Source organism: Psammomys obesus, unplaced genomic scaffold (genome assembly GCF_907164565.1).
Source record: "Psammomys obesus unplaced genomic scaffold, mPsaObe1.curated_primary_1811, whole genome shotgun sequence".
In the NCBI taxonomy this organism is placed as follows: domain Eukaryota; kingdom Metazoa; phylum Chordata; class Mammalia; order Rodentia; family Muridae; genus Psammomys; species Psammomys obesus.
Genome location: NW_026596039.1, coordinates 3,031,393 through 3,046,621, shown reverse-complemented (window position 1 = coordinate 3,046,621; position 15,229 = coordinate 3,031,393). Strand labels below are relative to the sequence as shown.

The 15,229-nt window shown below is 45.2% G+C and overlaps 1 protein-coding gene across 2 annotated transcripts in view; it reads left to right on the top strand.

Moving 5' to 3' along the window:
• Ubash3b (ubiquitin associated and SH3 domain containing B) overlaps positions 1–14,841 on the top strand; it is a 145,785-nt gene extending 130,944 nt beyond the window's left edge. For both annotated transcript variants that reach the window (XM_055622294.1, XM_055622295.1), the window contains exons 11-14: positions 1,570–1,714; positions 7,339–7,445; positions 8,777–8,886; positions 10,448–14,841. In XM_055622294.1, coding sequence (XP_055478269.1) covers positions 1,570–1,714; positions 7,339–7,445; positions 8,777–8,886; positions 10,448–10,585 — 500 coding nt within the window. In that variant the 3' untranslated portion in view covers positions 10,586–14,841. The remainder of the gene's footprint in view (positions 1–1,569; positions 1,715–7,338; positions 7,446–8,776; positions 8,887–10,447) is intronic.
• The last annotated feature ends 388 nt before the right edge of the window (positions 14,842–15,229 follow it).

Genomic DNA, 15,229 nt, shown 5'->3' with positions numbered 1-15,229 from the left:
TGGGCTTTGTTGTGTAAGACATCATGGAATTTACTTTAGAAAGAGTCGGAACGCAGAAATGAGCTGGGTGTGGTGGCCCACATCTGTAATCCCAGCACTCCAGAGGAGGCTGAAACGGAGGGGTTGAAGGGAGACTTTGTCCCTGAAGGGAAACAGAGGGTCACCAGCTTGGATAGTTTGAGTAATGGTTTGTGGACGGGAGAGTTTCCCTTATATCAGATATATATACAGCATATATAGCATATACAGTGGAGGTGCAGCCAGAGTAATAAATATTAGCACGTGTTCGCAGAGCAGAAATTCTATTTTTAAACTCATGCTTTGTGTGTAGCTGTACAATATGCATATTAAACAACACTGTAAAGCACAAAGTTTAAAAACCTTGTCCAAAGCTGTGCACTTCCAACTTAAGTGATACATTGAGTCCAATAGGAAGGGAATAACTGCCTTGTAATTTTCTTTTTTTTTTTAAGGAGAGGTGGGATTATGGTATAATGACATCATTTCTCCTTCTCGTTCCTCCTCCCAGACCTTCCAAAACACCTCCCTGCTCTCCCTCATGACCTTTTTTCTTCATCATTTGTTACAAGTGTGTGTGTGTGTGTGTGTGGGTGTGGGTGTGTGTGTGGGTGTGTGTGTGTGTGTGTGTGTGTGTGCGCGTGCGCGCGCGCACGCACGTTTCTAAATACATAGGAATAATCTGCTTGGTTTGTATAGTGCTTCTTCAGGGCTGAGCATTTAGTGCTGGACAGCCCATCAATATGCTCTTCCCTGGAGAAGGGTACCTACCCACTCTGACCATCCCCCGAGTTGCCCATAGTTCTCTGTGTAGGGTTGAGGCCTCATGAGCCTTCCCCACGCCCCTTCCACCATCATGTCTGTTGGTGTCATCCTTGTTCAGCTCATGTTTAGGCAGTCGTGTTTGGGAGACTTTCTGGGTGTAGCTTCTGGTATGCCTAGAGAAACAATCTGGTAGCAGACTCTCCGATCTTTCTGCTCCCTCTTTCACAATGTTCCCTGAGCCTCGGGCGTGGGAGTGTTTTGTACGTGTATCGGGACTGGGCTCCACAGTTCTGTATTTTATTGGTTGTGGTTTTCTGTAATGGCCTCCAGCTGTTGCAAAGAAAAGTTTCCATGTTGAAGGTTTGAGGACACACGTATCTGTGGGTATAAAGACAAACATTTAGGATGTAGTTGGGGATCCTGTTGCTTTAGTAAAGTGGTGGTTATGGGTTCTCCTACAGGACCCATGACTTCACCAGCCCTGGGAAGTTGTCGAGGCTGATTTCCCTCTTGTTTAGTGGGTCTTAAGAAGTCTTAACTAGAGAGCTGTTGGTCACTGCCAAGGCCTGGATGCCACTGCTGCCCCATTAGGGTCATCCTGCCTTGCTCATCATCATCGTGGTTAAAAGACACTATAGCTGGGTACAACTTTTGGTTGCATCCCTCTTTTGCATGGTACATCCTGGTCTGCCTTATCATTTTTTTTTATCAGTTAGTCCTGTGGTTCATTTCTCCACTGACAATATGGTGGTGCTTCCTTCATCCTAATTCTACTTCATCCCCAAGGTTTACAACAAGACAATCACTTGAAGATTCGGGTGGAGCCAGGCCTATTTGAATGGACAAAGTGGGTTGCTGGGAGCACGTTACCGGCATGGATACCTCCGTCAGAGTTAGCTGCAGCCAACCTGAGTGTTGATACAACCTACAGGTAACACCCCTGACTTGCTGTCTCTCCAGGGCCCTGTGTCCTGCACTGTCACCAGGCCATGTTCATCAAACAGATGGTGGACCTAGCCAGGCCTACAGGGAGTTGTTCATCGTGGTAGAAATCAAGCTATGGTTTAGAAAACAAGACTGGGAAATCCTTACCCCACCTGCTCTTGGGTTCAGATTCCCTAACTTTATTATTGCTATTTCAACATCCTAGTAAAGCTGTTCTGTATTTTAGGGGCACACCCCCGGTGGTAAGAGAACAGCTCAGTGAATTAGGGACGTGACAGTGTGTTACCCTCCATTTTTACTTTAAAATTCTCAAATCACTTGCTCTTTTATCCTTTTGAGAGAGGGTCTCATGTAGCCCAGGCTGACCTGGAACTCATGATCCTCCTGTCTCTGACTCCCAAGTGCTGTGACTACAGGCCTGGGCCACTGTAGCTGGCTTCCACTGATTTTTAATTCTCTGTTCATGTATTATTTTTATGATCCTGTAAAGAGAGAGTGAATAAGGAGTGTTTGTGTGTGTGTCTGTGCGTGCACATGCATGTAAGCTCTCTAAGCTATGTCCCCAGCCCAGAAAGCCATTTTAAGTCCAAGTGGCTTGCCTATGGTAAAACATTTTGTTGACCATGCATGGAAATAAAACAGTAACAGTTTTGTTGTAAAAATTAACATCTATTAATATTTTTCTGTGTCTCAGGTTCTGTGTGTTCAGCCTTGTAGTCATTCTACTCCTGGTCCATTGTTCTTTCCAACAGGCCATGCTGTGTACTAGATTTATTTTTTTAATGTCCCCCCAGATGAACAATCTGTATGCCTGGTTAAAAAAAATAATAACAAAAAATAATACAGTGACAATACCATTCAAAAATCGACCCAGACACTTTGAGGAAAGCCAGATAGTCACTGCCGTTCCATTAGGAAATTAAACTCCTCTGTCTCACTGCAGATTTTGGTAAAGTAACCAGTCTGCATAGAACATTCTTCCTCGTGTTCTCACTTGTCCTCTCCTTTAAATACCTCACCTGTGACTAATCCCCTGAGTTCCTGGACACGGCGGGAAAGAATATCCTTTCTCCACAGTCACACTTGCTAAGATAACCCAGTCGCCCAGCTCTGTGCTACTACCTGTCTAAAGGGAACTAACTTTCCTCAGACATGACATCCCATCGGAGACTTCCCTAGTATGCCTCACACTTTGTTCAATCTCCTCTCTGGATGCCATTTTTCTCCTTCTTGGGGGAAATAGCAATAAACTATTGTCCCGTGCAACAGCCATCACCTTTCTGGCTGGGAGAGATGTCAGGTTATTGTCAACATGGGTAAAGTAACTCTCCTCTCTCTCCATCAGCTCCATCCAGGTCATTCTGGGGTGGCTGGGTCCTAGTTCCCACTGTGAGTGTGTCCTACAGTATGTCCCAAGGTGACCTACAAAGTTCTGCAAAGGCTTCCTTGCTGAGCCTCTCGGTGTACCCAGGCCACACAGCCGTCAGCTGTGCAGGCAGCATGAATGCTGGGAACTATTGGATCGAGACATGGTTCTTATTCCTTTTTCATTTTAAGATTCGGTGTGACATTTTCTGTCAGTTTTGAGTAGGACCAGGAAGCCTCTGCTTCCATGAATAAGATGAGAAAGCCAAATGTAAAGCATAGGAGAGGCACTGTACTGGAGTTAACAGCTGTGTCATAAATGGAGCCAAACGAGTAGACCTTCAGAGCAAGTAAATGCAGCTCAAATGGTGACGGGGGGGAAAAAACCCAAGAGTCAGTACAATCAATCACGCGCTGCTTAAAGAGCCCTGGCTCTGGGGCTCAGTGGTTAAGGGCACCTGCTGCTCCTACCGAAGAACGGATCTTGGTTCCCAGAACCCATATGGCTGCGCACTGTCTGTAATTCTATTTCCAGGTCATCTGATGCCTCTTCTGACCACCTCGTGCTCCTGCACACGTGGTGCACTTATATGCACTCGCCCACATACACATAAATATATTATTGTGAAAAAGAGTCTTGGCTCCTTGCAACAGGGACCACGCAGAACAGGAGGAAAGGGCTGGAAGCTAAGTGGGGAACCATCCCAGGCTAGTAACTCATATCTAAGCGTCATCCACAGGCAACAAAAGCTGCCTGTGGGCTGTGTGTAGAAAGCAGGCTAGGGAGCTAGGCCAAGAGTATAAGAGGGAAAAATATAAACAAAATATTCTACCAACTGGGAGGCATTTCAGAGCAGGGTACAGGGCCCTGATATTTGGAGGGCCAGGAAGGATAGAGGACTGAGGCAGGGTGAGCTTTGGATAAAGCTCAAAGCAAAGGCATGCACTAGGATTGGAGCAGTATAGGTTGGAGAAGAGGGTGGCCAAGGGAGGATGCTGGGAGAACCACCAGGGAGCGCTTAAGTTGTAAGAGCAGTAAGTAGTTGGAAGTTGACCCGACTCTAAAGGCAATACCGTACCTTGTAAGTGTAGCTGGGGATGTGATAGGTCCTGCTTATAGGAGAAGCTTAGACTATCCCATGACAACCAGGACACCTTTCAAGATGCTGAGAGAAGTCAAAGGCAAGAACGGGTGAGGAACTAGGTCCTGGGATTCCATTTTTATTTACACAAATATGACAATGACACCCAAGAAGAGACTCCCTGACCGTACAATGTGACCTTTTGGTACAGAATGGGGAAGGGAGATGCTCCTAGGACACAGGGTAACATAAATGACAAAGGAATGGTGTAAGAGGTGGGGATGGAAAGAAAAGGCCAAGAAGAGGAGTTCATTCCAGAACAAAGACATCCATCCCTAAATGATGGTGACTCTTGTCTCTACTTTTCCTTCAGGGAAGAGTCGGCTGGTGAGAGTCAGGATGCTTTCTCCTAGGAGAAGTGTGCCTGCTGAGTGAAGGTTAAGAAAAACAGGTTTCCTCCAAACTCAGCAATCTTAGGCTTCCTGATAGTAAAATAGTGTCAAATGGGCAGTCTTTTGGACTTTTTGTTTTCTTTGTGTTTGTTTGTTGTTGGTTGGCTGGTTGGTCGGTCAGTCTGATATTTGTGAGAGCGTTTTCCTATGTAACCCAGTCTAGCCTTCAACTTTCATTGGTAGTTTTCGTGCCTGAGCCCCGTGAGCACTGAAATTTCAGGTTTGTGCCAGTAGCCATGCTATGATGGGTGAGTGGGAAGAGAACACTATCAGAAGTTGTCCTGTGTAAGAGGCTCAGTTCACAGGGCACATCCAAGACTCAGATTGAGATCTCAGCTCTAAGAGTTGCTAAAGACAAATCAGCTGTCACGTTGGAGCCGGTTTTGTCACTTGGAGACTTAGAATTTGTGGAAGTGCTGCTGAGAAGATTATACTGGAAGAATGCAGGCAATGCACTTGCAAAGAGCCCTAACTCGTGGGAGTGTCTCAGTAAATATTTTTAGTGCTAATTTTAAAAGTAGTGATTTAAAAATTATAATCAAGATGCCATGTGAATTTAGAGTGCCGGGTCGGTAACCAGCAGGTAGTGCTTAGAGGAGGGTGGCCAGTCCAGCTGGATACTCTCTGTGGCTGAGCGGGATGATGAGTGTCGACGGCCCGGGCCTCCTCGGATGCCCCAGGGAATAAAACACCACTGAGCTGGGAGATCTGTCGAAGCAGGAACTCTGTTTATTGAATAAAATGGTCCTTTTTATAGGTTTGGATCAGGAGGCAGGATTAAGGAAGTGAGGTAAGATGACATAGAGAGCAAGGTTCAGTAGTACAAGGAGAGGTGGGCCAGCGACAAAACTCCACCTAACAATTGCCAGGCAGGGTTGATTTTAAGGAGGATATGCTTTTGTCTGGAAGTGGCGCCTCTTAAATCAGAAGCTAAAGACAGGTCTCCAAACTCAAGCCAGGCTCAGGTAGATGCAGCAGGTCTTATCAGGCCCAACATTTCCCCCTTTTTTCTTTTATTTGACAGTGGACATGGCCCCTGTCTTAGGTTGTCCCCTACATGGAGATCTTACCTGTCATTGGGTACCATGTAGCCAGCTTATCAGAAGCTCCTCCAGAACCTGCCTTAGGTCACCCCAGCACATCTGGGGTCTTATCCATCATAGGTCAAATGGAGGGCAGAGGAAGGTCTTTTCTAGGAAGATGCCTGTGGCTTAGGCAGAGTTGGGTTCCTGAGTAGCTAACGGATGATAATGTATTTCTACTTGATGCAGCTTAATTGCCTCTAACCTCTGCTGGATAAACTGTATGAGCTTGTTAAGAATGAATGGCCCAAGGGTAAGTAGGAAAAGGAAAAGTAAGGGTCCGAGTAGAGGAAAAATATAGGGCAGGAGGCCATGAAAGCCAGTCCACAGGAGGTCTTCTTGATGTTCTCGGATCTCTGACAATGCCTGATTTGTTGGCATAGAAGCAGCAATTTTCCTGCAAAACAAGCAGACGCCACCATTTTTGGCAGTTAGTAAGTCCAAACCCCTTCTAATTTGAAGAACAGGGCATAAAACACCACTGAGCTGGGAGATCTGTCGAAGCAGGAACTCTGTTTATTGAATAAAATGGTCCTTTTTATAGGTTTGGGTCAGGAGGCAGGATTAAGGAAGTGAGGTAAGATGACATAGAGAGCAAGGTTAGGTAGTACAAGGAGAGGTGGGCCAGCGACAAAACTCCACCTAACAATTGCCAGGCAGGGTTGATTTTAAGGCAGATATGCTGAATCACTTTTGCCTGAAAGTGGGGCCTCTTAAATCGGAAGCTAAAGACAGGTCTCCAAACTCGGGCCAGGCTCAGGTAGATGCAGCAGGCCTCATCAGGCCCAACATTAGAGAACTCAACACCACCCGCAGCAGGCACCACACATTCAACAATTAAAGGCACAAAAAAGTGAGAAAAGCACGGGTTTATGATAAAAACAAGTATCTCATGGACCTGAAACACCATAAAATTAAGGGAGATGTCAACAGACCAAGAAGGCCCCATGGGCACTGATGACTGGTCGCCATGATGGATGCTTTGGTTCTCCCCTTAAGTGCCTTTGTAGATTGCCTCAGTTTCCATCTACAGCCCCTCTCACCCGGTCCACACAGAGAGCTTCTCAAGTAGAGAAATTAATTCATCGTTCTGTCCCTCGGGCTTTTCCTAGTGCTGGGAGAATGGTTTAAAAATAAGACACAAAGAGAAAGAAGTAGTTGAGGGCAAGTGCATAGGCTCACAAATGGAGGGGCGACACAGCTGTTTTTCAAAGCCCTCCTTTCGGCTCATTGTGAATAAGGCTGCCGAGGAGAGCCCTGGCCATCCTAGGCGATCTGTACAGAGGGATCCAGTCTCCACCTTGTTCCCTGTGAGCCATGGGATTAGTACCCTCCATGACCAGTAATGTTGAGAAGAGGTAGTTGGGCAGTGTGTCCCCGTGGGTAAGCATGTACCGGGTGCCTCGTCTTCCCAACAAGTCACTGCGAGTGACCCTGTAGCCCTTCAACCTCAGCATCCACCGAGTGGAAATTCTCTTCCTTGTGCCTCCTTCATTTCCAGAGAGGTGGATGAACAGAAATAGGGGATCTTCCAAGAGGCCTTGAAATATTTAGGGTGCTATCACTTGCTTTTTCTCGGGATCAGAATGTCAACATGTTTCCTTTCCTTTGCTCACTTTTCCAATGTAGACCTCACATTCCAGTCAACAAATTAGTGATTTCGGAATCCTATGACACCTACATCCACAGGAGTTTCCAGGTGACGAAAGAGATCATAAGCGAATGTAAAAGTGAAGGTAGGTGGCACCCTCTGGGGCTTCATATTTAAATATGTGAACATCTCTCCTTCGTCGTTTATGAACTGTTTGGGCTTTTTTGAATATACTTTGTCAAATATGATAGGAAAGAATTATGTTTCCAGATAACTCCAGTAGGGACTTTCACGTTCAAGTTGGGATAGTCTACGAGGATCATACACGACAGGTGTCACGCAGGAACCCAGTAGATGGCATCACCGCATGGAATAACTTGGGCTCTGTATTGTAGCTAGTCATCTTGTGCCTTATGGAGGGGATGCCCAGTTTTAATTTCCAGAAGTTCTACAGAATAATACATTTACCTACCACGATTCATGACGGGAACGTCTGCACACAAACTCACCCACAGAAATGCATGCATACAGTGGCCCTGCTGCCACTAGCCAAGAGCAGTGTTGGGGAAGACTCTAGTCTGAATCTTCTAGAAACTGGCCTCAGATAGTTGATAGCATGCAAGACCAACTATCCACCATGAGTCTTAGGTTAATGTTATTTATACTCAGGGAGCAAAGGTTGTGACTACGTGCGTGCAGATATTAACAGTGGGTAGCCCTGGGCAGCTGAGGATGGATGAGTCCCACATTGCAGTCCTTACTGATAAGCTACTCGCCACCAGGAGGATCCATGAGGCGTACTCTCAGCTGTGAGGTGTCCAGGACTCACAGTTCTACGGGGGTGACATTTAAAACTATATTAGAGGGCCTGGCTCAGGGAGCCTACCAGCGTGGTCAGCTTGTGTCTCGATTGTGATGATGGTTAAACAGACATACACACGTGAGGGCATCACCGTAAACTGCTCATGCATAAAGCAGTGCTGATGAGCCTGGTGAGGTCAGAACTGTAACTTCTACCCATGTCCCTTTCTGTGTTTTTGATGATAAACCACATCATGAAACACGAGGCAGGGGACACGAGGCCACCTTACTCCAGTAGGGTAAAGGGGTATAACTGCCTATAAATCTATAATTATTTCAACTTCTTAAAATATTTTTGTTATTTTTAAGATAATTTTTTAGTCCTTTAGATTATCATACAAGGTATTAGATATTATGATATTTTCAAATGAAGTGTATTTTAATGGATTCTCCTGCCCCAAATTTACCTATTTATTTTCTGTGTCCAGGACTAAACCCAGGGTTGTTATGCATGCTAGAAATGTTGTACCACTGAATTCCATCCCTAGAATTCTTTCAGGTTTTTAATTAACATACAATAATTGTACATATTTACAGACTGCAGTGTGATTTCAGTATGTGTATATGCAGTGTATAGGGAGACAGTCAGGGTAATGAACCTTTCCCGTTTCCTAGGAAATAACATCCTGATTGTGGCCCACGCGTCTTCCCTCGAAGCATGTACCTGTCAACTCCAGGGCCTATCCCCTCAGAACTCCAAGGACTTTGTACAAATGGTCCGGAAGGTGAGTCACTCCTGCTGTTACAGAGCCGGGGGTACTTGGCGTTTGCACAACTGTTGGGTGATGGGATGATAGCTAATTTCCTTGAGGCAGAATTGTCCGCTGAGCTGGGGAGACTCTTTTATAGATTGACACTGCCAAGATGTGTTTAGTGGGACTGTGCAGGGTATTTGATTAGGACTGTGTGTGAGGAAAAGGTTTTGTGGAGGAAGCTAAGAACAAATAGCCGAAAGAATTTGTGATGAGGGAACAAATAGCCGAGATCTCAGCCTAAAAAGAGGGCCCAGCAGGCAGGCCAAGGGAAAGCAGCCTATGAGAACAACCAAACTGGGACCATGCCAGGACAGAAGCCCCAGGGGCTGGCCTAGCCCCTCTTGTCTGTGTTTTTTTTTTTTTTTTTTTTTTAATGTATTTTGCCTGCATCTGTCTGTGTGAGGGAGTTGGATTTCTTGGAATTGGAATCACAGACAGTTGTGAACTGTCATGTGGGTGCTAAGAAATGAACCTGGGTTCTCTGGATGAGCAGCCAGTGCTTTTAACCCCAGAGCTATATCTCCAGTCCCCTGTCTGGATTCTTTCTCCTGCCTGTATTTTCCATCAGCCACATCCTACACGCACATCTTGAGGTGAGGCAGCTGTCTCCTTTCCCTATAGTTCAAACTCAATTATAATTTAAAAAGAAAAAAAAGGCAAGCATCTGTCCCATTAGTCTATAAGCTATGAGTTGGGAGTCAGGTTGGTTGTCTTGTTTATGGCTGTGCTTCTAGACACAGAACACAAAAATAAGCTCTGAATTGCCATGACAGTTCATGGTTTCCTCTCTGGATGTCACAGGTACTTGTGCTGTGCTCCCCCCAAAAGATAAAACAAGGTTGACTTTTTATTTTTAATTGACTCATCAGCTAAGGAAGTAGATGCTGGATGATCAGGATTTCAAGGTCATTCTTAGCTGTATAATAATGAGCTCAAGACCAGCCTGGACTACATGAGACCCTATTTCAAAAAGAACTTGGATAGTCTTTCCTCTTATGCCCAAATAGAATGTGAGAGCTCCTCAGTATACCTTTTAAACGTGATATGCAGTTTGGAGTTAATCCTTGGCACAGTTGTGTTACTCTAGTCTCTCCCCACCCCTGTGGTCTGATGAAGTCTTATTGTGTCTAGTTTATAAGTTAAACGTTACCGTAGGTGTGTAAATAGAGGAGGAAAACATATACAGGGTTTGATACTGTCCGAGTTTCAGGCAGCCACTCAATCTGGAATTTATTCCCATGGTGAAGGCAGCACTGTGCATACTTCAGTGCTGTTCTCCCGCCCCCTTAGTCAGCAATCTGTAATCATGTGGTAGGGGCACTCAATGACCAGATCCTGCTCATCAGTGCTAACACTGTTGCCTTAGAATTACCAATTCCACCCATTTGGGATTGTTTGTTGACTTGTGGAATGTTTTACATTTCTGCCTGCACGCTCTGGAAACGCTTGAGTGTCTGTGTTGACACAAAGGTTGAAGCATTATTAACTCTCCAACTTCTGTTTTCCCCTTTCTTTGCTGCTCTGACATCAGATCCCATACCTAGGCTTTTGTTCCTGTGAAGAACTGGGAGAAACTGGAATATGGCAGCTGACAGACCCTCCCATCCTTCCCCTGACTCATGGACCCACTGGGGGCTTCAACTGGAGAGAGACTTTACTGCAAGAATAAGCCGCCTCAGAGGTGGGAAGAACTGGCCTTTTGTGGATGAGTCCTCAGGATGTTCAGTGACTGTGGAAAAGCCCACACTGCGTTCAAAGGGGACAGCTCAGAATCAGTTAGCATACTTCTGTTCACGCTTCGGGGTCTTCCGGTGAGACTGTGTCGATGAGAGAAAGGCATGATTCAGGGCGAGAAAAAACAAAATTCATCTTCTCTGGACTTGCCTAGCTAGGAAGGCTTTGGAGAACCGTCTTCCTAAGCTAGGTGCCTGCTGCAGCAGAGACTACCATCCTCCTTCAGGCTATGTATGCATGGCTAAAGAGCCTCACTCTTCTCCCCGAGAGCTGCCCGCACCCTCAAGAGGCATGCAAGGGGAAGGTCTGTGTCTCGAATCCAACTGGAGATGGGGTAGTCTTCTGTACTCCGTTTGCAAGTTAGGCAGAGCCACACTGAGGAGTGCTTTGATGGTTGTCAGCAACCATAAGAATAGTCCTCGGGTCACACAGCAGATGCCGCAAGGACCCCCACTCTTCATCCCGGCACCACCGCTTCGTCTCTAGAGCAGCCTGGCCCTTCATACTTCTGTCTGTGAAACGGGGAGAAAAGTACTTGTGCTCTCCAAAGCACTTTGAGATACTCAGGAGGAATCAAGAAAATGAGTGACGTATCGGACGGGAGGTATACCGACTTGCCGAACATTAATCAAGTTGAAACTGCCCCTGGGATAGCCCGACGGACTGTGAAATCCCTGAGTCTGTCTGAATCAAGATATGTCTTTCTACCCAGGCAGTTAAGGAGATTGACATTTGGAAGGATGTAGGTTTGATTCATTATTTGGATCAGGAAAAAAAAAACAAAACAAAACCTTCCTTCAGTGCAATAGTAGAAACTATACTGAGGGTTGTGTTGTACACAAACAGTCCACATTACCTGTAGCAGAACGCCCACAGGTGAACCAGTTCTAGGTTGTCTGAGGAAGCCCAGGGACTAACATGAATGATGACAGTCACAGCTGCACTGCTTCTCTTGCTGTCCTCTTTCTTTGCTTTTCTATGGTAATTTAAAACAAAACAGATGGGAGGAAGAAGTACTTGAAGGAAGTTGGAGAGACACAGCCTATCTGTGGACTCTCATCACCCCTACTTCCCGTATTTAGAGGGTGTGTATTTAAAAGCAGAATAAATGACAATCAAACCAAAACATCACTTATCAATGCTTATTTAATTGTGTGGACAGCCGTTAGGGCCGCAGTCAGTAACCTGGTCTGAGGTAGTTCGTGAGTGTAGCGTGTGTGTGCAAATCGAAATCCCAGCCACTGAGAAGGAACACTGATATAAACCAAATGCATTCCTGTGCCCTGTAGTACCTGAGATTGGAATTTGATAGCCCACCCCTGAAAAGAAGAGGAAGGGTCAAGGTTGCCGGCTACATGTGAATCAGCAAAGGGATGACATTTATAGTTTTAAAGGCGCTTAGAGAAATAGTCATGAATTTTACATTTTAATTAAATAAGCTGTGATTTTTTTTTTTTTTTCTGGTACTGAAAGAACACAGGCCCAACTCCTGGCACAGATGTTACCCTGTGCTGACACATTCATTATGTTTTAAGCTTAAAATATCCTGAAGGAAAAAGACTCCAATTAAAAGCTTTAAAAGAAAAGTCACATTACAGCCACTTTGATGTTCCTGTCGCTCATTCTTCTGGTATTTGTGAGTCCTCGGTTCACTCAGATCCAAAATGATTCACCACCAACTTCCCAGACTTGGTGCTCAGAATAAGTCTTAAATACTTTCCATCAGATTTCCTTGGCACTGTAAAGAATGCTGTGGACAGTGTCTTTACTTGTAAAACACTTCATCCTAGGTTCTCCTCCCTCTCGGTTGTCTTAGCCTTAAGTGTCCAAGTAAATGAATCACTTTGGTTGTGCCACATTCCATTGTCCTCAATCCAATATAGACAGAGTTTTGGGCCATTGTCTACAGAGCCAAAGAGGATGGAAACTGAAGTAAGTTTCTGAATAACTTGTGGAAAACTCTTTAGTACAGAAAAGTTTAATTACCCGAATTGCTTATCAAAATATGCTGGAGGATCTGAAGTCAATGAACATCTTATTGCATGGTTGCCTATTATGGGGATAAGACTGGCAAGAAGGACGGGGGCAGCCTGACTTAACGTCTGTTTAGGGCAATGTCCATATTACAGAGGTGATGGGGGTGGGGTCGTTAGGCGCTTTCCATCTTTAAACACATTGGAGATTGAGTCCATCTAAGCAGTCCTTTGGGAATCACGTCGGATCTGTGTGCAGTGACGTCTGCTTCATCAGATTTCATATGCATACAGAAGTTCTCGGCTGACAGCAGACTCTGAGCTGATGCTAGCTCTTTTTGACCGGCAGCTCATGCTAGCTCAAGTGATATCTGGGAGAAGGAATGAGTCCCAAACAGGGCAGGAAGATGATAATTTAAAAAAATTTTTTTCACCATGCCCCCACCCTTTTTCTGGTAAGTGTCGGGAAGGCATCTGAAGTCTACCAGGGAAGATTAAATGAGTCAAAGGGTTTAGTGTGGGTTTGCAAGTCTAAACGGTGTCCTGTTTCACCAAATGTGCACGTGCTCCAGCCTTGTTCCTAGGTAGGACTTCGTCCCTGTGGTTTTCTCTGTGGACTGTCTAGAATAATTGGTGCATGTAAATGCCCACGCTGGGGCTGTCCTTTTCCCAGGCTTTCCTCACCACCACCACTGCTGGGCTGTGAGGAGCCCTGTACCTCACCCCAGAGTGACAATAGCATTCAGATGACTGTGCTTCTATCCCTCTGCATTCGGAGTCATCCAGTCTGAATGGCTGATGAAGTAGCCTTCTGATGGCTGAAAGAGGGTGTTATTTTTCACCCTGTAATGAAAGGCTTGGGAGACCCTACTTTTTTATTTTAACTATACTTTAACCAAAGAATTATTTTAACGTAGCCGTATATTTGAAAGATGATTTTACAAAATATAAATGAATAAATAAAGAAAAATATGAAGCATGTCTTCTGGAGCCATATGGCTTTTAGTAAGTACCGCTGTTGATCATTTTCTTGCCACTTTTGTTTGGAATAAACATAGATGGTCTTCCTGCCCTGTATGTGTCTCCTCCACTCTGCAAGTTGTATCCCTGTGAAAATGAAGTCCCTTATTTCAGTTATCTGATGCCATGGGGCACTCACGGAAGGGCAGCAGGAAGAGAAGGTCCTGTCTCGCTGCCTTTGTAGAAAGCCTTGTTTCTGTGCTCCAAGAACAGCATTCCTCCGTAACCTAGGCACTTGGTTTAATTTCAAAGCAGTGATGAATTGCTCTTTTGAATCTACTCTCTGTATATTCATGTGTTAGAATACAGATGAGCCTCCCTCTAAGCTTCACAGGCATCGGCAGTGTCAACTGTACCAAATCTGCACAAAGTTGGATAATGAGGCTCCTGGAGATTTGCATTTAAATTGTTATCTGGCACATGCAAGTGAGGAGAAAAAAAGAGGGGTCTAGTCTCGTGAGCCTGTGCTGCCTCAGGGATAAGACTGGCAAGAAGGACAGGGGGCAGCCTGACTTAATGTCTGTTTAGGGCAATGTCCATGTTACGGAGGTGATGGGGGTGGGGTTGTTAGGCGCTTTCCATCTTTAAACACATGACTAAAATTGGATTTGCTTTACCATTGATTTCTGGGAAGGTGGCCGTAGGCATTGCCTTTCAACACAAAGGAAAGAGCTGCTCTGTCACATACAGTATTTCTGTGTGTAGCTTGAAGACGTAGAGTCATTAGTAGTCAAACACTATATGGTCAGCCCCCACAAATATTTGCCCGGTAGTCCTTAGCCGCTATTACTTGCACAGAAAAAAGTGCAGCTGTTCAACTGTTTGTGTACAGGATCTGTGTGCAAAATGAAAACAATGTACACTGGTTCTTCGGTTGCCGCTAAGATGGGAACAGCATCCCAGAGCCTTTGAGCTTTGCATATACCACTCTGAGCATGTCAGTTTCTTTCTCACATATGAGACTTTTGTGTCATGCTTTTTTTTTCCTATCTGATTTGAGTGTATTTATTTGGGGGGGGGGGGAGCTTGTAATTATAAAAATAGAAAACTGCACCTAGCCATACTGCCAAATTCCTTGTAAGCTTTGCTGGCTGAGAAGCTGATCTTCTGGACAAAGCTAGGACCATATCCACTGAAATGGTTCTTAGATGACTTAATAAAAAGAAACTGTGTCCTCAGCCGACCTAGAGCAGATTAAGTCCTGAGTGTGGTGTCTTCCGTCCCGTCTTCCCATGGTACTGGGGTCACTGTGACTGTGTAGGTGTCCATAAAGAGTATGACTCTTCAACAGTGGGAGAGAGATGCTAGCTGTTGATGGAAAGGGGAGGAAGCTCCTGCAGCTCTGTGGGTCTCAAGTCCTTTCTGGAGAAGCATTCAGAAAAAGAAGTGAGAACGCAGTAGACAGTGAAAGAGTGGAAGCCTCTGGTTCATCCTAGGCAAATCATACCTCTCCATCAACTGATCCAAGGCTCCTGTGACAGACACAAATTAACAAGAGAAAAATAGAAATGTTTAACTTTTTGTACAGCATGGGAAGACTTCATAAAGACATGAAGACCCAAAACTCAGAACACAATGAAGCCTAA